The sequence below is a fragment of the Acartia tonsa genome, chromosome 8 (genome assembly GCF_053477335.1).
Source record: "Acartia tonsa isolate MP-2025a chromosome 8, ASM5347733v1, whole genome shotgun sequence".
NCBI classification, from domain to species: Eukaryota; Metazoa; Arthropoda; class Copepoda; order Calanoida; family Acartiidae; genus Acartia; species Acartia tonsa.
Window position 1 is genome coordinate 16,545,346 of NC_137267.1, and position 20,878 is coordinate 16,566,223.

Sequence of the window (20,878 nt, forward strand, 5' to 3'; positions counted from 1 at the left end):
AAGTATTTTAAATCAATTTATTTTGCAATTTTTTTGAGGTATTTTTTTGTTAAGTATATTTTTTTCTAATTTTTAGATATTAAAAGGAATTTTTACCTAACAACCTTTGGTTAAAAAGTAATATATTGAAAATCTAGAATAAGGTGCTTTTTCATGCTTATTTAATTACACAATATATGATTTTATCATAAAAAATGAAGGTTGTATTTTGGTCCATGGCATCTTATTTTTATGTATTTTGCTTTGTAATATATTTATTATAAAAAAATCTTATGGCAGTTAGTTTAAAAAAAAATATTTTATTAATTTATCAATTGAGGTTTTTAAAGTTTTTTTTTCAGTTTGAGTCTTTAAAAATCCTTGATGAACATTGGACGGTATAAAATATTTATGACAACAGTCTTTATATCTGTTAAGCAATTGTAGACTATGAGTTAGAATGGTTCAAAAATGTAAAGTTAGAGGATTTTTGACCATCCAATTATGAAATATGAGCAAGTTTTAAGATTAATATAACTATGTTTTTTGCTTTAACTATCTTAAACCAAGTTCAATAATTTTCTTTTTTTACAAAAATCATGAAATTTACCACTGGTATTAGTATTTTGGAATAGATTTTTAATCTAATAAAGAAAATTAAATAAATAGGTTTTTAATATTAAATTTATGATCCAAAGTGCCTTGACTAAAAGAAACAAGAACAACATATTTACGTGGGAGGGGGGCCATTGACATACGAGTATTGTGGTAGGAAGGAAATGGAAGAGAAAGAGTCGCAACAGCGGGGCTGGAATGCCCAGGACAGCACAAACAGGCCAAAAAACATCAAGTTAAATAACATGGAATATTTCAGTACTCGTCCGCGACGCGTGGTTACAGGGATTCGAATCCCGGTGGATACATTTGTAACGTTTATTCTTGCTGTGTTAGCAGCCACTATCGGCGAGGCACTGGCGCCCGAAGCTGCACTACATGGCGCAGCTCTAAAAGACGCCTTACGCGAAATACGCGCAATCTTTTTAAGATGGTTTAGCTGCCGAGACGTGGAGTCTAGGGTCGATGAAATCGACTTCATCGACGTTGTAAGGTGAAGATTGCTTTCCAACGACTTTGCCATCATTTTAAGGCGCTGCAGCTGCTGTTCCCTCTGGTCAGGCAGGTCGGCGTCGTACACATCATAGGAATCACTGATTCCTGAATCTGTAGCCGTTGTGGATGAGGATTTCAAGTGGTTCAGTCCGCGCCGTTTTCTGGCGTCCCGCAGGGTTTTAACATCTTTCTTTAGCGAGTTCTGCAGCTGGGATAACTCTGTCTCGAAGGTTGACAGCTTGCACAAGGAATCCTAAACAAATTACCATTTCAAACTACATTTTTAATTAATTCCTGTTAATCTAACATACAAATTGAATTTTGGTTTGTCTTCCTTTGGATTTGTGTCAAGTATTTCTGACTGTCCATCTATTTGCTTCATTTTCTTAACTGTCTAATTGATTGTCTATCTATCAATTTATTTAAATATTTCATAGTGCGTATAGCTGTTATACGTGTCTATATATCTAACTATATTTCTATCTATCTGTATATACCTGTGTAGTAGATAGTCCAGATACAAGCCTATGATGTGTAGAGTCCCATAGTGTGTATATCTGTACTATCTATCTATCTATCTGTATATACCTGTGTAGTAGATAGCCCAGAGACAAGCCTGTGATGTGTAGAGTCCCAGAGGGTATAAAGCTGTACAACTTGTCCCTGCAAGTCCTGTGCTTGCTGGACTAGCGACGGTTGAGGGTCCACTATAGAGGCCTATTAATGAATAAGTTTACATATTATTTAAGTTTTTAAACAAATTTTTATTAATCAATATCAATTCTAAATTTATCAGGGGGAGATTGGCCATTGGTCTTTTATTTCACTGGCCCACAAAAGTGTTATAGTAAGGCTTAAAAATTCTGCAGGATTTTTCAGATTATTAATTGGGTTGAACAAACCATACAGAAATAATCCTATTCTACGAAAGTGCTATTTTGTTTATTATAATTATAGATGTTTATCAAATTATCGTACATCGTTTTATCCATTAACCCTTTACAGTCGGGCCCCTTGCCGCACCTTAATCAGTCGGGGGGGGGGGGGGGGGGGGCGTTCAACGCCCCCCCTTATTATCTCAGTTCCTATTAGAGCTAGAGGGCTAAATTTTTTTGTGCAAGTCCCCTGTTTGATAATGATTTTCCGACCTTTTATAAGTCTAAGTCAATTTTCGCTTCCTTCACCCTTTTATCTAACAACCTTTGTTTTTAGGTCCTTTTTTACTTAAAAATTTCAAACGGCTGTAATTTTCTTATTTTTGAAGCTAGAAGAAAATTTTTTTTCCAGAAAATGTTTATCTTTATGTAAATTTTACATTAGAAATATCAAAATATAAATTTCAGCGGCCGCAGCTGTACTTGGCAGCTGCCAGCCGCCGCAGTCGGCGGTCGGCGGGAAAACGGCGGCGGATCTTCATGAAATTTTAATACGTTATGTAGACATGTAAGAAAAGCTTAAGTTTAAAATTTGAAGTCTCTAAGTCAAAAATTGCGGCCACAGGAGCCTTTTAAAGATTTCTGGAGACCTGGAGGATTAGGACCTGCAGGATCATACCTGGAACCTGAAAGTGACTTGAACACCTGTATTTCATATAAGGATGTACTACTAGAGGATTTTTTAGTATTTTGGTATTATAAAATGCTTTGTTTAAGTCAAAAAATATTTTTGCTCTTTACCTGGATGACCCTGCCAGGTTTGCTGGCATCCTGTGCCCGCCAGGATGGAGATATTCAAAAAATTCCAACTCTCAGTTATGTGTCATACCCATACTTAAAAAGTCAAGCAGTTTGGGCTCTTCATCTTTACACACAGAAAATGAGATAGAAAAAACCGGAGGGGGGGGGGGGCGTTCAACGCCCCCCCCCCCCCGACCGTCAAGGGTTAAGATTCCTGAAAAATCTATAAGTTGTACCTGAGTATTTTGTTGAATGGAGCTGGATACCTCTGCCAGCAGGTTGTGAACAGACAGGTTCAGCTGGAACAGGACACTCTTGAAGTTGGACAGCTCAGACATACCATCTTTATACCTGGATAGATAGATATTAAGCTTAGATAGAAAGATGAATAGATATTTAGATATGACGTTGGACAGGACACCATGGAAACTGTCCCAATTTTGTATAACTTTTGCGGAACATGTTCCAGTTACGTCATATTTTTCTTTCCCGAAAAAGGGAAGGGGGGAAGAAAATTTCTTCAAAAGAGATGGGGAAAACCCCCTTTTCTCCCATCTCTTTTTTCTTCCCCCCTTCCCTTTTTTTCTTTCCCCCATTTTCTTTTTCGGGAAAGAAAAATATGACGTAACTGGAACATGTTCCGCAAAAGTTATACAAAATTGGGACAGTTTCCATGGTGTCGTTGGACAGATAAAGATAGGTTAAGTTGGAACAGGACACTCTTGAAGTTGGACAGCTCAGACATACCATCTTTATACCTGGATGGATATTTAGATAGAAAGATGGATATATAGATAGATAGTTATCAAAATGGATAGATAGATGGATAGATAGATAGATAGATGAATAGATAGATGGATAGGTGAAATATAGACACAAGATATTTAGAGTAGATATAAATGTAGACAGATAAATCATGTAGAAAGGTAAATTTTTGTTAAATTATCAAAACAAACCAATTTTCTTTTTAATATTAATTTAACCAATTAAAGTGCATTTTTGATTAAATGCTTTGCTAATAGACCAAAACAAAAAATGGGTAATTAAAGATTATTGAAAAATCAAGGACAGTTTAATTGCTCTAATTAATAAAATTAATTAGAAATCATTTCATACTATTTAATAATTTTTATGAATTTAATGGTGCATTGAAAAAAGATTGAATTTCGCTTAAATCAAAGTCTTATTTTTTTGTAAATAATGTTTTTAAACAAATTTTTAGGTTCTTTATATATGAAACACTTCTGTAAATGATTTTACAAGTGTACGAAGAAAAAAATACACTACTAAAGGAGAGAAAGTGAAATAAAAAAGTAAAGGAATTATTTTTCACCCTATTCTCCAATTATCTAAGAAAGGATTACAAATCCTTACAAAAACTAAGAGTAGAATATACTAAATAAATTACTAATTCTAGGGTAAGGAGGCAGGGAGGGAGGGGACAATGGGCCATTTATTACACTAGTCCCCAAAGATATATAATAATAACGTTTTCTTATTCGTTTGCTTAAAATTTTTTGTGACTTTCATTAAATTTTTATTGGTTTGTTCATTAAGTTTGATATCCTAGCGTTTCAACCACTAATTATAATCTACTGAAGGGGTAATTTTATGTATTAGCATTGGGGATTTACATCAATTTGTCGGCAATTGTCTTATTCCTGTAGATCCCTGGTAAGGATGGGATATTTACATGTACAAGGAAGGAAATATTCATCATTAGCATATAAATATATAAACTACATTTACTCGGTGTTCAAAGTTCATACAAATCTTTCTATAATACAAAGTAGAACGATGTCTGTTTGTTTGTATGTGTGTCTGTTTGTTTGTAGCGAAGGATCTCGCTAACCGCTGAACCGATCGGGTTCTCCTTTACAGGGTAGCTTCTCATAGGTCCCGGGAAGGTTTATAACTATTTTCTTTGGGGGTGGGACACCCCGAACCCCCCCAAAAAATTAAAAATACTCCCCCTCAAAACAAATTTTTCTTTTCTTTTTAAAACTAAAATTAAGATAGTGGGGTCGACTACCCCCCAAAAAAAAAAAAATATCTCCCCTCCCAAAAAAATTTATTTTATTTTTTCTTTTAAATCTAAAATATGAAAAATTGGTTTGATTAAACCTCTTGGGGCAAAGCCCCTAGAGGCTAGGGGCGAAGCCGCTAGTATAACATAAAGAATCAGTCTATCTTTAAGAGCAGCTGAGAAAAACACACATTTACTATAAAAATAAGATTTCAATACCAATAGACAGACGGATCAAGTGATCTATAGAGTAAAAAATATCTAAATATCAAATTTTATGTCATCTAGAGTATTAAAGACAGTCCGATAGACTTAAAATGGACAGTTGGATTGACATTCAGACATACATTGACTATAGAGAAGCTTTGCTACTCAAAAGAAAGCTATAGTATAGCGACAGATACCTTGTAGCCCAAGATTGGACGCAGAAAGTGGCAGAATACTTATAATTAGGGATTAAAACTATACTTGTTTTGTACAGTTTAAAAAATGAAACTGTTTAAAATATTTACAAGAAATACCCATATGTACAAAATATTCACTGCACAAAATTGGACTCTAAATTAACCTCCAACTCGAACGGAGTATTTAATTATACAAATAAGAAAGATATTGTAATTGTTCACTCGTGGAATACTAATCAACTAAATGCTAAACAACCCTTTCTACTGGGATCATAAGGGCTAAGACAATAAATGTTAGATTAATATACACCCAAATTACGATAAATTTCTCCTTATTTTGGCTGAAAAGCTAGGCCAATGATTGTTTGAACTTACCACTTTGAAAGTACCCAAAGTTTTTAAAACAATGAATGATGATATTTTTAAGACCATTGTCCCATCCCTTCCATGGTAGCATCATAATTTGGTTTGTTAATGAAACATCCAGCTTTTAGTTAACATTTTACAGTATTTTTTGTTCGGTTAATTGAGCCACAAAAGTTTTTGTTCTTGGTTGAATACTAATAAGAAAAAGTTTTAGTATAATTTCTTTTTATTAATCAAATCAAATAATTTTGTTCTTTTATAGATACGTATACAAATCAAGGAGGGAGGGGACATTGGACTGTAAATTATTCTGGTCCCTAGGGTTCTAAAAAGATTTTCTCTCTATAGTTTGCTTAAAAACTTTGGTGACTTGAATTAAATAGTGTTTGTTCAGCAAAACCTATCAACATACATACAAGCTTTTCATAATGATTGAGGGGGAGGGATTACATAAATTTATCTCCATTATCTTATCTCTAAAGATCCCTGGTAAAAGTTGCTACTTTTTTTACCCCTTGTGAACAAAATTTTCCTGTCTGGTTATTTTGAAGTGAAACAAAGACTCATATTAGTAGGGCTCGGCAGCCACACGTCAGCCGCGTGAAAGCCTTAGTGAAATGGTCATATGAAGATTTTAGTTTTCAGCTGCAGATGTCTAACCCTGCATGTTCCTAAACAGACAATTTACCATTTCAGATTTCTTTTGCACACAAGCGTGTTTAAATTTAAGGGATATGCTGCCGAGCCCTGCATATTAGCAACTTAAATCAGATTATTTCACAAGTAAAGAAATAAGTAAGCAAGTCAAAATAAAAGTGTTCGATATATAAAACTTGGATTGTTTGTCTTTTAATATCTGATTCAGAACTACTGAATTGATTGAGATCTCTATTTTAGAGAAGCTGCATAGAGGTCTTTGGAGGTTGAGATAATTTTATAGCATTCCTATCCCTATATATAAAGAAAAGCTTCGCTTTTAGAAAAAATATACAAAGAACATTTATTTTTCCATTTCTCTTGTAATATTTTATGGAAAATAAAATTACATGCATTGTGAAAGCCAAAAAAACAACGGGTAATAATTTTACAACATCATATGTGTGCTTTTTGTTTATATCATATTAATTTGAATATAAAAAATGTTATTAATATTTGTAAAGGTCTTAAAAAGAGCTACTCTATCATTTTTAGGTGTTAGCCTTTGAAATGGCAATCTGAAAAGGACATACTTATCAACTAAGAAAGATTTTTTAAGGTTTAGAAATTAATTCTAAAAAGTTTATTTATTAAAAGCGAAGCTTTTATATAATTAGGGTCGGTCCGTCTGTACGTCTGTTCGTCACAGACTGTTATCTCTTTTCGTTAATTTAAACAGGTTAGAATTGTCCTATTAATTCCAAACTTTGCATGGTGAATCCTATAGTAGTTAATTACGATTTAGAAAGCGTAGCAACTTAATAATCGTTACCAGAATGTCCGTACGATTGATCTGATTTTTGGAATATTAATTCCCCTCCACTCCTACTGTTTGAAAGAACTGACCAATATATAAGTTCCTATTAGCAAGCAAAATTTCCCCCCGTCATAATATCCGCGTATAAATATACATCCATTGTGACTGATTTCGAAGCAGACAATCAGTATGCAATGCTTTATGTTAATTCAAAGATAACTAATCCTTTTCCGTGAAATGAATGAAACTTAATTACACAAACCTAGAATACTCAGCTACCTAATTACTAACTACAAATTACACGGAGAAACAGATTTGTAAATGGACCAAGGAATAGATTAGCAGCTCTTCAGGGTTATAGTAGTTGGTACTAAGTAGGGTTGGGCCGGATATCCGATCTGGCCAGTTATCCAGCCGGATACCGGATATTAAAACTATCCGGTTACATGATATCCGGCTGATTTTGACGCCAAATATCCGGTTATACCCTAGTACTAAGTCTAAATATATGAGCAATTTATCCAGTTATTCCAGTTGTACTACAAATTATACTGACCCCAAATCATATAAACAAGTTATTTTATTTGTTGGCGTTTGGTTTATGATTGATCTATACACTGTAATAATATCAAAGCTTTTTCAGAATGGGTAATTTTCTTTATAATAATATTTTGTACTTTTTCGTCTATTGTTCATTCTTTTTAGATTCCTTGTTTTTTATTCAAAACACACAACTCAAAAAATGCAATTGCTTTGACTGTAAATACAGTGTTGTTTAAAAAACCAATAGATCAATTCAATAATTAATATTTGGTTTAATTTTAAGTTATTTTACCTAATTCTTATCCAGAAATAAAATATGAAAAAACGAAATTTCATTTAAAGTTTTCGTGATAGTTCTCATGCAATAAATTTGAATTACTTTTGGATCTACATTTTATTTTCTCCATTTAAATTGAAATAACAAAACAAAAAAATAGAGTACATTGTTATCAAAGTAAAGTATCAAGAATTTAGTTATGTAAGAATTGTCCATTCTATTTCAAACTTTGCAATATGACTTTCGTAAAAATAAAGAATATCTTTAAAATTCTGTGATCATTTATTTTTAACACTTTGACTTTTTAGCAATTTTTTAAACAACTTTTAAATGCTAGAGTTGTCTTTTTGACTAGGATTTTGGTATTTTTCCTCAAAGTAATAAATCTATAATAAGGAGGGAGGGTTATACTGGAGATTAGGTTCTAGGTAGGCCTGCATATATAGGCCCTGCAGTGTCAGGGCACCTAGAAATACTAAGGCATAGAAAAAAATACCCTTACTTATTTTAATCTATTTAAAATTTAAGTGGAGGTTTCGTTGCTTAATAGGCACTTTGAAAAGAAAATTTAATTTTTGTATAGGAATTCCTACGACACTCTTGTACATTAAATCGTCCTTGTTTATATAATTATTTTTATTCTTCCATGAATTAAACAGAAACACTTCTAAAGCTTCCAAGCTAATATTTGCACATAAGATAATGAAACATCTTCAAATTATAATTTGATATTTTAATTTTACTTAAATTGTTTTCATAATTTTAAACAAGGTTGATTACGTCCAACACTAATACATTTGTAAGAAATATTAAGATATACACAAAGAGAAAAATCATAAAATGAAAGAGAGATAGAAAGAGAAAGAGAGAGAGAGAGAGAGAGAGAGAGAGAGAGAGAGAGAGATTGTAGTGAGATAAAAAAGTTATAAAGAGGGGACAGATAAAAAACAGTTCAATCCTATTTTATTAAGTAGTAAGGTTTTTTGTCCGTCTGTCTGAAGCTTAAAATCTCGATAACCACTGGACTAACAATGTTGTGCTTCTCAGGGTATATATATATTGGTCCTGAGATGGTTTAAAGCTTTTTGTTTTGGGGAGTTGTACACCCCTAACCCCACCCCCCCAAAAAAAAATTACCAATCCCCAGTTTTTAAAAACAAAAACAAATAAGACAAGTGTGTATTTTCCATCACTTCTTTGCGCAACGTCCCTAAAGGCTAAGGTCGAAGCCACTAGTCACTTATTAAGCAACTTCAGTATTTAAATATATTCATGTAAAAAATTCTAATTTTTAGAGTCTTCAATTTAGAGAAAAAAATCCTCGAAAGCTCTAAACACAATAGATAAACTAAGCTTACCTGTCTAAAGTGACCTCCAAAGCACCCTGGTCCTCAGAAGCCAAGCTTGAACTATCCTCCACCCGAGTCAACAGATTGGTCAGGTCTTGTCTAAATAGAGTAATTGTAAAGTAGTTGCGCTACTAAAAATGGTCGGGAGCGCACATTGTACTCTAAATTTTGCATGTTCTTTTTTTCTTTGGTACTTAATTCTCGGCTTTTCCACAAATTATTTTATTCTACAAAAAAGTTACTTGTTTTATTAATGGATATATACTTCAAATTATCAATAATTTCCTTATCTATTTAGATCCAACAATATAATTTTATTAGAGCTACAGATTAAAGCTAAAAAAATCTTGTTTTATCTTTAAAAACATGGTTTGTTGTGGGAATCTACACTATAATTTTCAAAAGAAAAAAATAAATTTCATCAAAAATTCTCAAGAACCATCTTATCATAAAAAAAATAAAAAAAGGAAATGTTGTGTAATTTGAAAAAAATATAAAAATTATGATTAAGTTAAGCAATAGCTATAATATTTCTTTTAAAAAATGTAAACCCCATTATGATTTTATCGTGATAGTAGATTTAAAATATTTTGAAGACGTTTTTCTTATCAAGAAGCTAATGCTGTTCTCTAAAAATTTATTTCAAAAGAGTGCGTACGCAGAATTTTAAGAGGGAGGAGAGGGCAAACAATTTTATTGTTACAAAAGATTTTTTACACTCCTAAATTCACAAAAGGGTTAAATATCATAAATAATTTAATCAAATGAATATCTCCTTTAGTGTGATATGAATAAAAGGTTCGATTACAGCCCAAATAATCCACCTCTTGCACGCCCCTGCCTTCAAATTTAATGATATTTGATGTCTACTTGACCAAAAACTACCCAGTTAAAAAGCTGTTTATTGAAAACAGCTAAAATTTTCGAATTTGTCTTATAGCAGAAATGAAAGAAGTGTTTATAAAACTTTAATTACCAGTATGAAAAACATTCTAATGTCCACTCCCTTTCTGACTATTTGCCTAGGAAAGAATATGTTTTTTCGAAAAATCTTATATGTCAATCTCATTTTTTAGAGATAAAAATGTGTTATTTTGTAAGTGCGCCACTTGTTAGCAAAATTTTGTGTGTAAAATCTTGTTAAATTCTCCAATATTTGCAACTACTTTTTATCAAACGCTTTTTATCCACAAAATAATGGATTTAATTTACATGGATAATTTATAACTTTTGGTGCCACATTTTTAAGTTTAAAAAATCAATTCATGTCATGTAATTTTTTTTGACAAATTTACTAGAGGGTTTAGTGTTTTATAATTATTGGACGAAATACAAGAAATAAATCTTCACCCTTTCTTAGGTCTCGTCAGCTACGGCTGCGTCTAAGGGTGGAATATGCTGGAAATGGCTTAGAGGGGCTTGTGATACAATAAATCAAAATATCTATATAATGTTTTTTGAAATATGATACCTGCAATGAAAAAAATTATAAACACAACAAAAAATTATTTCTTACTATTTTTTTTAAAGATCAGAAAGGATATAAGAGCAAAACAATGCAAAAAATGTTTGATATTTCAGTTGATATTTTAGTTGAATTGGGTATCCTCTAATTTTCATAATTTGGGGTGGGCAGTTAACTTAATACAAAGTTAATCCTAAAGCCATTTGCTTGAATAATGCCACCATACAATATTTACTACAAAAACTTGAAATTTACTGTTACAATTTAGCATAAAAATTTGCCAAAAATAGTCTTTAGCAAGAAGAAATGTGATAATAACAGACTAGGATTTTCATATTTAAACTGTTTTTAACCTATTTTTAAAACATATATCAAAAATATACTATGACACCAGTAGAATAAAACTGCAGAGCCTAAACTTGAATTAAGTCCCCAATAAACTTTTTTGAGGGGATTTAAAAATTAATTTTACTGTTGCTGTGGTCTTTTTTGATCAGAGCAAAAGGTCTTTTTTTATTTGGGTAAAATTCGTAGCTTTTAGAGTGTTTTGCTTCATATATATAGTATTCTGGTATAGAGTAAAATTAGGCCTTTTGATTTCATCTAAATTAATTCAATAAAAACTTAATTCTTTACAATATATCAATGAATTAACTTTATCGTGCTTGTTTTCCATCACCTATTTAAAACACAAAAAAATTGGCTGTAAAGGGTTAAATAGTGAAAGATGGATAGCCTGATATCTAGTTGCCGAATGTGTACGCAGTTTCCTGAGTGTTTCCTCATCCTAGCTCAATATTTACTACTAGCTAAAAAAGCTTCAAACTTAAAAAAAAATATCAAAATTTGAAAAATTCAAATTTATAATGTATAAATCGTTTATACATTCAAATTTAGATTTTTTGAGGGAAGTTTGAAGATTTTTAGCTAGTAGTAAATATTGAGCTAGGATGAGGAAACACTCAGGAAACTGCGTACACATTCGGCAACTAGATATCAGGCTATCGAAAGATGACAACAAACGTTTACGCAATACAACAAATTTTTTTTTGTCCCATATACAAATATGATAAAATATAAGATTATTCAAACTTATTTTTTTAAATATTTTTAAAAAGCATGTATCTTTTATGTGTATAGTTTTCATTCTTTTCATTTTAATTAAATAAAAATTATTTAACTACATTGGAAATAAGTCACTTTGTGAAAACACTCTTTTTTGAATTGTAAAAAACTGAAATGAAACGAGACTTCTAATTGTTTCAGACTTCAGAATAATATGTTTTATTTTAATGTTAAATTTCTTCTATATAAATTATAGTTTTAGAAAAAAATTATTTGCATTGAACAGAGTAGAGTTTTTATTATTGTATTGATATAATCTGAATCACATCAAATTGTTCTGTAAGAAACAATTTAACCCCAAACAAAAAAATGCTTTTGCTTCCATCAAAATGATCACAGCAACATATAAAATTGATTTTTAAATCCCCCAAAAAAAGTTTATTGGGGACTTAATTCAAATTTGGGCTCTGCAGTCTGATTCTACTGGTGTCATAGTATATTTTTGATATATGATAAAAAAATAGGTTAAAAACAGTTTAAAAGTAACAAAAACATAAACAAAATTTTGTACCGCTATAGTTTAAATTAAATTTATTTTATTGGATTAAAAACGTCTTTTAGCTAATCAATACCAGTAAGAGAGAAAGGGGATTTTGGACCATATTTTGTATGATGTACAATATGTACAATATGAAGTGTTCCTATCAGCTGGTTACTATAGCAACATGACTTTACCCCATGGGCCATGCCCTACCCTGCATGAAATCCAATATCTGAGGCCTATATTAGCAATCTATGTTGCATTACTATAATTATGCATTACTATAATATGAAATTTTTACCTGAATTTTAGAATATCTTCTCTGATAGCTGAGTAAAGATTGGCATGGTGAATATTCTCTTGTATACGGTCCTTTAGCTTAGTCCAACGGTTGAGCAGTACTGAAATAAAGTAAAATTATTAGTTAGGTTGATAATATTTAGGTTTTTAAAAAAAAATTATTGGGTAAACTTGTTCTTTATAAAAAAAACCTTGTAATGCTATATTTTGTAGCTTATTTTAGTAATCAAATAATATGATTAAATTATACTGGGACCCAATGTTTTATAAACACGTACTCTCATTCGTTACTTAAACATTTTGGGTACTTTTTAAAATCTTGAAACAAAGAAGCTCTAAAAAGATTAAAATTTAAACCAATTCTTTTAATTTTTTTTTATTAAAAAAAATTATAATGAATAAAATGAAATTGTTAGTTCGATATTACATCAAAAATGCCACCTCAATGAGAGGGTGGACAATTTATTGGACAAAATAATACTAGAGTCATCAGATAGTATTTAAGAGAAATGAATATATTATTTAAAATCAAAGAAGGAGAAAGGGACACTGTAAATCATACTGGTACCCAAAGTTTAATAACAATACATTTTTCAATTGTTGACTTATAATGTTAAAGTACTTTTTAAAAAAAATGATTGGTTGATGTCTAAACTATTCAACTGTTAACTTCAATCTACAGAATGAGTAATTATGTTTATCTTCATCGGGATGTACTTGAATTTACTTATTCACAACCATAAAGAGTGGTGAATCTAATATAAATCTAATATCCGCAAGTTGCATGTTGTGTCTTTTAAATTTTTGAGTGAAAGGTATCAAATCAGTGAAAATCATACTAACAATATTCTGACTAATATTGCATGTTATTTTAAAAACGAAGCTTTTCTACAATTAGGTTCGGTCCGTACGATTGAAGCGGATAGCTTTTTTTTTATTAATTTACACATGTTAGAATTGTCCTATCAATTTCAAACTTTGTATGTTCCTATAACTGTTAGATACAATATAGAAAGTGTAGCAACTCTATAATAGTTACCAGAAATTGCGTTGTTCATTTATTTTTGACAACAATGTTTTATGTCATACTAGCGGCTAGGGGTTCTATATTCGAAGGAATATGGAAGGGCAGAAAAAAAATCTAAATCAATACCAAGACATTTTTTATAAAAATAAAATAGCCTAAAACCATCCCGGGACCTATAAGAAGCTTTACTGTAAAGGAGAACCATATCGGTACAGTGGTTAGCGAGATCCTTCACTACAGACAAAAACACCTTACTACTTTATATTATGTCAAATAATTATCCTATGTTATAGGCAAAGCATTTGTATAATTAAGTCCTAAAAATGAAAGTATGTCCTTAAAGAGTATCCTGTATTTAAACAGTTTTACAAGAAATTTACTTACAATTTTGTTCGACTTATACATTTATATTCTGCTTATTCAGTTCTGACACTCTACAGGTGCAGTGTTTATGTTCGTTTGTCCTACTGTTTTAGAGCTTCGCTTTTATGGATGATGTCAAAAAATGTTAGGGAATAAATAAGGATGACAATATCAACAGTAGCGAAATACAAAAAAATTGATAAGAACGTGATGATAATACATATATTTTGTCGCATTACTATAGATCAACGGAAAAATAAATTATATAATGGATGCTCATCTGTATAGGGATATTCATAAAAAAATCTGCTTTCTGAACTAAGAAGAAACCAAGAAAATTAAAGTTTCCCCCAAAATGTTTCAGACATACGGACATTTCGAATATAAAAGTAGCAGATCGTTACAATTATAGACTAAACAATATAGGCAATCATTTGGAAACAGACAAGACAAGTTAAATGACGGAAAGAAAGAGAAACAAAGAGAGAGAGAGAGAAATGATGATTATTACAAGACACGAAGAAATGGGGGCAAAATCTAAAATGTCAAACCAAGAAACTGGTGTTAACGACATAAAAACCGCAACCTTTTTTTTCGTGTACAAAATCCAAAAATCAACTTTTTATATTCATTGTTTAGTTTGAAGATTTTGCGGTTAGGGGTGGATAGATTTAGACCTTCTTGTATAAAAAGACACACAAAGTTTAGGGTATAGTCCCTTTCGTGGCAACGCTCCTTAAGGGTCATTTCTTCGTTTTTTTCACAGTTGCCTTTCTCCTATTTCTAGCCCCTGCAGGGGTTCTAACCCTGCGGGGCCAACTGCCTAACCCTGAGGGGCAATCACCTAACCCAATATAACCTAACCTTACCTAAAATAACCTATCAAAAGCCATTTTAAAAATACGACTAATCACCCCTTAAGGGTCGTTGCCACGAAAGGGACAATTCCCAAAGTTTATTTGACTTATGAGACTACAGTATTTAAAAATATAAGAAGACAACAAACATATCAAAAAGAATAAATGGGATGAATTAAATTTTTTAGTTTATTTATCGCTTCGTATTATAGACAGCTTTCCGCGGACAATAAAATTAAAATCATATGTTTTTTTCCAGTTTTGTTAGACCCGAGGGGAAGAATGACTGGGCTAACAAAACAGGTTTTAATTTTATAATTTTTATTTTATTATTCGTGGAAAGTGTCTATAATACAATACGATACATGGTTTTTCAGTAACTGGTTCTAATCCTGCGGATATTAATCGGTTTCGAAGCCATACTGTCAAGTATATTCTTTGCATCCACTTTCAAATTAATTCCTTTTTTCTTCCCGATACCACATCTTCCCTGCCTAGAGGTATGATATATTTTGAAAAGGGGAAACCGAGGGAAACTGGTTGTTTGATGGGTGTCAACATGAGATTTGGTATTTTGTTAAACCACAGGGAATCATTTAACATTTTACTTTGTTTAGAGTAACGCAGCTACTTATAGATCATGGAAAGAAAAAGAAGTAGCGTGTTTCGTCGTATTTTCAAATTAAATTTTGATAGGTTATTTTATGTTAGGTTAAGTAAATGTTAATGATTTCCACTCCGGGTTAGAGCCCCCTGCAGGGGCTAGAAATATGAGAGAAGCTACTGCGTTCCATGATCCACAATTATTTATACAATTGATCCACGTTAACGTAAAATAGAAAATAACTTTTACTTTTAATCAGGTATTAGAATAAGATACACACCCCTGACACTAGTCGCCGGAAGGAAAAAGCAGTTTTTTGAAACAGGCTCTCTGAGATTATTACAGATTCTGATATATACATATATAGACTGATGAAAAATGAAAAAAACGAAATCAAAAGCGTTCCTTCTTGGGAGAAAATCCGGGAAAAAGATTTTAGCTATTTTTAACCTAAAATGCACATTGGCAAGCCTGCAAAGAAAAATACAGACATTATAAACTTGTCATTGCTCAGCACCTAGAAGTGGTATAAAAATGCTACTTATCCCATTGGAAAGCTCATAACCTCTAGTTTTTATAATAGTATATAAAGTTTTTGTACTATTATTAGTTTTTGAGCTATCCTCTGAAGTATACTCAAGTTTAAAAATGCAGTTTTTCTTAAATTTAAGTTTGATACCTTTTTAAAATTGTATTGCTTAGCACTTAGGAGTTATATAATTATTTTATTTACTAAGTATATTTGCGATTACTTTTATTTAATGAAATCTTCCAATTTTTAACATGTACAAAACGGCCTGCTTAATTGCTTCAAGATCCATGTCAGATCTATATAGGAAATAAATGTCTATAAACGAGCTCAAGTTTTCCAAGGAATGTATTATTAAAACTCATAGTGCTCCAGTAATCCATAATAAACTCTCATTGCCCAGAACGATAAGACCCATTATTTTACTTTATTAAAAATAATTTCATTTTTTTCATTTCATGTTGCTATTTACCTTATATTGATGTATTTAATTTCTAATCATAAAAAAGAAAATTTAAATTTATAATATGATAAATTTAAGAAAACTATGTTTTAAAAGAATTCGATTGTGGCGACATTTTGTGTGTTCAAATATTAAACTAAAATTGTAATCATCATCATTAACCCTTTGGTGATGGTAATGTAAAGAAAAAAATATAATTTTAAAAAATCATTTAAAAATCATTTAAATTATTGAATATTTACTTTCTTTTAGATAGTAATGCCGGGTGAGGAAAATAGATTTATTGAGAAATAGATATGCATATAGAAAACTAGCCAATAGGGAGATAATTATATCGAGCCAACTCTAGTATAGGTATATTTGTATATTTTGGGTACATTCAATTTTAGCTTAATTAAAAATAGTCTTTGTAAATTGTAATGTGTATAGTTTGACATTGTAGTAAGAACCAAGGAGGGAGGGGGGGGGGGGGGAGTTTATACACGTATAGGCAATGAAATTCAGTATAAAATTTTGCTCTGGATGTTTTAGGGCTTGTTGTTATAGTTATTAACCTGATTATCTTTGTAAGATATCTTATATGATTAAATCTACCAGTGAAAATATTGAATTTTATATTTTGGCACTATCCTTCTAGGGGCTAGTGGGGTAAAACAGCTCCAAAACACTAAAATCTAAGGTCTGAGCTTATTTTTAGAGATATCAAGCTAATTTTTTGAATTCTTTGTTTTGCATAACTAAGCTAAATAGTCACTAAAGATTTCATTTTGCTTCTTTTCTACTATTGGGTTTTAACACCAACCAAAACACAAATATTATAAGTTATGAGCCTATTTTTAAAGATATCAAGATGATTTTTAAATTTAAAATTTATTCACATAATTGAGATACATAGCCACTAAATATTTTGCCCTGGCTGTTTGGACTTGTTGTTACAGTCATCAAATGGTTCTTTTTTAACATTTTTTTTATTTGATTGGATTTACCTGTTTTTGTCACTTTCCTTCTATGGGCAGTGGGGGTAAAAAGCCCCTAAAACACTGAAATTATAAGCTATGAGATTATTTTTAAAGATAGCAAGCTAATTTTTCTAATGTAAACATTTTTCACATAATTGAACTAAGTAGCTATTACAGATTTCATTTTGGCACTTTCCTTCTAGAGTCTAGTGGGGTAAAACATCCCCCAAATGCAAATATTATGAGTTCTGAGCTTATTTTCAAAGATATCATGTTGAACTTTAATAAATGATTATTTAGTTTAGTTATTTGAAAAAAAGTTTTCATTAATAAAATCAGCCCAATTTTTTGTATTAAAGCCAAGAACTAAAGTTTTAGTAGTTTTGGGGGCAGTTTTACCCCACTAGAAGGCAAGTGCCAAACTTGGGATTTACTGGTAGATTTAATCATGTAAGAGATTTTACAAAAATAATCAGGTTGGTAACTATAACAACAAGCACAAACATCCAGAGCAATATTTAATACTAAATTTCATTGCCTATAAGTATATAAACTACCCCCCCTCCCCCCCTTGGATCTTATAATTTTACAATTGAAGGTGTTTCACCCCACTAGACCTTAGAAAGAAAGTGTTAAAATTAAATCTTTAGTGGCTATGTGAATAAATTTTAAATTAAAAAAACTAACTTGATATCTTTAAAAATATAATTTTAGTGTTTTGGGGGAGCATATATCCCGCTAGCCCCAAGAAGGAAAGTGGCAAAATGAAATCTTTACTGGCTACTTAGCTCAATTATGCAAATAAAAGTTTACATTAAAAAAATTTGTTTGATATCTCTAAAAATAAGCTCAGACCTTAGATTTCAGTGTTTTGGAGCTGTTTTACCCTACTAGCCCCTAGAAGGATAGTGCTAAAATTTAATTTTCAATATTTTTACTGGTAGATTTAATCACATAAGAGATCTTACATAGAGAATTGGGTTAATAACTATAACAACAAGCCCAAAAACATTCAGAGCAAAATTTTATACTGAATTTCATTGCCTATAAGTGTATAAACTACCCCCCCCCCCTCCCTCCTTGGTTCTTACTACAATGTCAAACTATACACATTTCAAAGACTATTTTTAATTAATCTAAAATTAAATGCACCCAAAATATACAAATATACCTATATAAAATAATTATATAACTCCTAGGTGCTAAGCAATATAATTTTAAAAAGGTTTGTGTAACAAGTATCAAACTTAAAATTCAAGAAAAACTGCATTTTTAAAACTTGAGTATACTTCAGAGGATAGATCAAAAACTAAAAATAGTACAAAAACGTTATATACCAATATGAAAACTAGAGGTTATGAGCTTTCCAATAATATGTGTAGCATTTGTATACCACTTCTAGGTGCTGAGCAATGACATGTTTAAAATGTCTGTATATTTCCTTGCAGGCTTGCCAATGTGAATTTTAGGTTAATAATAGCTAAAATCTTTTTCCCGGATTTTCTCCCAAGAAGGAACGCTTTTGATTTCGTTTTTTTCATTTTTCATCAGTCTATATATGTATATATCAGAATCTGTAATAATCTCAGAGAGCCTGTTTCAAAAAACTGCTTTTTCCTTCCGGCGACTAGTGTGATTATGATAAACAAAATATTTAGTTCTAGAAAAACTTCATTCTAAAAAATGAAAATTTTTGCAACTCTAATTATTATTACGTATAGTACAAATTGATTAAATATCATCATGAAATAAACCAATATCAAATCATGCATAATTCATTTGCACTGATTAAGTTGTATGGCTATGTTCACTAAGATCTCTAAAACGGCTAGAACTACACGTCTACAACATGTGTAATGTGTATGGTGAGGGGGTTCAAGGGGGGGGGGGGGAATGTTGACACAACTACATGAAATGAATTAATAAGCTTATTAAATATGTGTCATGACAGTCTGTAGAAATGCATCAAATCAAATTGTCAGAAATAGAGACATATATACTGAAACTTTAATTTATAAGAATCATGTATTATTTGTTTGTTTAAAATAATAATTTTGTTGAAATACTGATAAGTAAAAAAAGGAAGACATAATCAACGTTAAATCTAACCCCTTCAATAGTTTTTTTTTTTTATAAATACTGCCTTTAGTACCTTAAATACAAAGATGTAAAATTTACAAATTTAAAAAAAAGCTTGACACATAGAAAATGATTAAAACTAAGGAGACTAAATCTAGTGTCATACACAAATATTACATGTTTCAAATCAATTAAAATAGCCAAACATCTTTCTCCCGACACAGTTCATTATTAGCTGACAAACATGCAAACAATTATTCATTCATTTTTCATACAAATAGAATTAATTTCAATCGAAGTTTTAAATTGTGAGGATACTTTTACTTTTCCTTAAATAGACCAAAAGTTGAAATACAGGCTTCCTGTAAAGGATTATGTCTTACTTTAACAGGAATTCTCAAGCAAGGTTTGAAAAATGATTTTAATAATTTAAAAGTAGAGCTTTTTGTCTAATTGACTGCATCACAAGTATAAAAAAAGCTATGATTTGAAAATCACAACAAATTTCACAAATTGAAAAAAAAATGAATGATCCTTTGTCACTGAAGTCGTGCAAACGTGTTAACAGAATATGTTTGGCAATAGATTTTGAAATCTGGATGGTTAATCAGACACAATAATTCGTTGATTTCTAAAAGCATTTTTAACAAACATTGGTTTAAAGAAATTATCATATCTGAAAAAGCTGACATTTAATATTGATGAAAAGAAAATAAACTACATTCTCTACCAAATTTGAACACTTTATAACCAATAATGTGGTTGGACTGTCACTACACTGTGCTACTACTAGTCCAATTAAGATATTGATCATCTAGACTTTATATATATATATATATTTACTGTGTTTGCAATTTAAAATTCGCTAAACTGAATGCAATATCAGCAAGCACTCTCTCTCTATTCATAACGGACATGTAATTGCCAATTGCAGTTTGCTGACAACACAGCAAATAATTTAATTGAAATAGAGTATTTTCATTAAAATCGCATGATGATGCCTGTAACAATAAGGAATAACTTTAAATGCTTAGAAACACAATAACCAACGCTAAAAATGCGAACAGTATTAAACTATATCATTTGTACTGATTTTTTAAAATTTATTTTAATTCTAATTTAAAAAATTAAATGTTGGTCGGTATGGACGTCATGAATGAAACTGATGGCGAAAGGTCTTCATTGTTCAACTCAAAGATTAATTCAATTATTATTCAATACAGTGTTTTTCAGGGTTTCAAGGATAGGACAATTGTTGATAAATTATCTTCTCCCCAATGTCACAATAGTGAAATTCTACCATATTGTGGTAAAATAAGATTTAGCCGTCAATGCCCAATAACTTTTGTGACTATATATTTGGAACTTGATTGTGTAGTACAAACCAGCAGTGTACATTTTGATTGGAGAAATACATAAATTTATTGTCAAATGCTTTTAGAT

General features: G+C 30.8%; 1 protein-coding gene across 1 annotated transcript in view; it reads right to left on the minus strand.

Moving 5' to 3' along the window:
- Positions 1-292: 292 nt before the first annotated feature.
- LOC145326124 (uncharacterized) overlaps positions 293-20,878 on the minus strand; it is a 102,950-nt gene continuing 82,364 nt past the window's right edge. Inside the window, exons 12-16 of the mRNA XM_080169239.1 lie at positions 12,556-12,655; positions 9,193-9,282; positions 3,002-3,116; positions 1,678-1,806; positions 293-1,342 (exon numbers count right to left, since the gene is read on the minus strand). Of these exons, the coding sequence (XP_080025365.1) occupies positions 710-1,342; positions 1,678-1,806; positions 3,002-3,116; positions 9,193-9,282; positions 12,556-12,655 (1,067 nt within the window). The 3' untranslated portion in view covers positions 293-709. The remainder of the gene's footprint in view (positions 1,343-1,677; positions 1,807-3,001; positions 3,117-9,192; positions 9,283-12,555; positions 12,656-20,878) is intronic.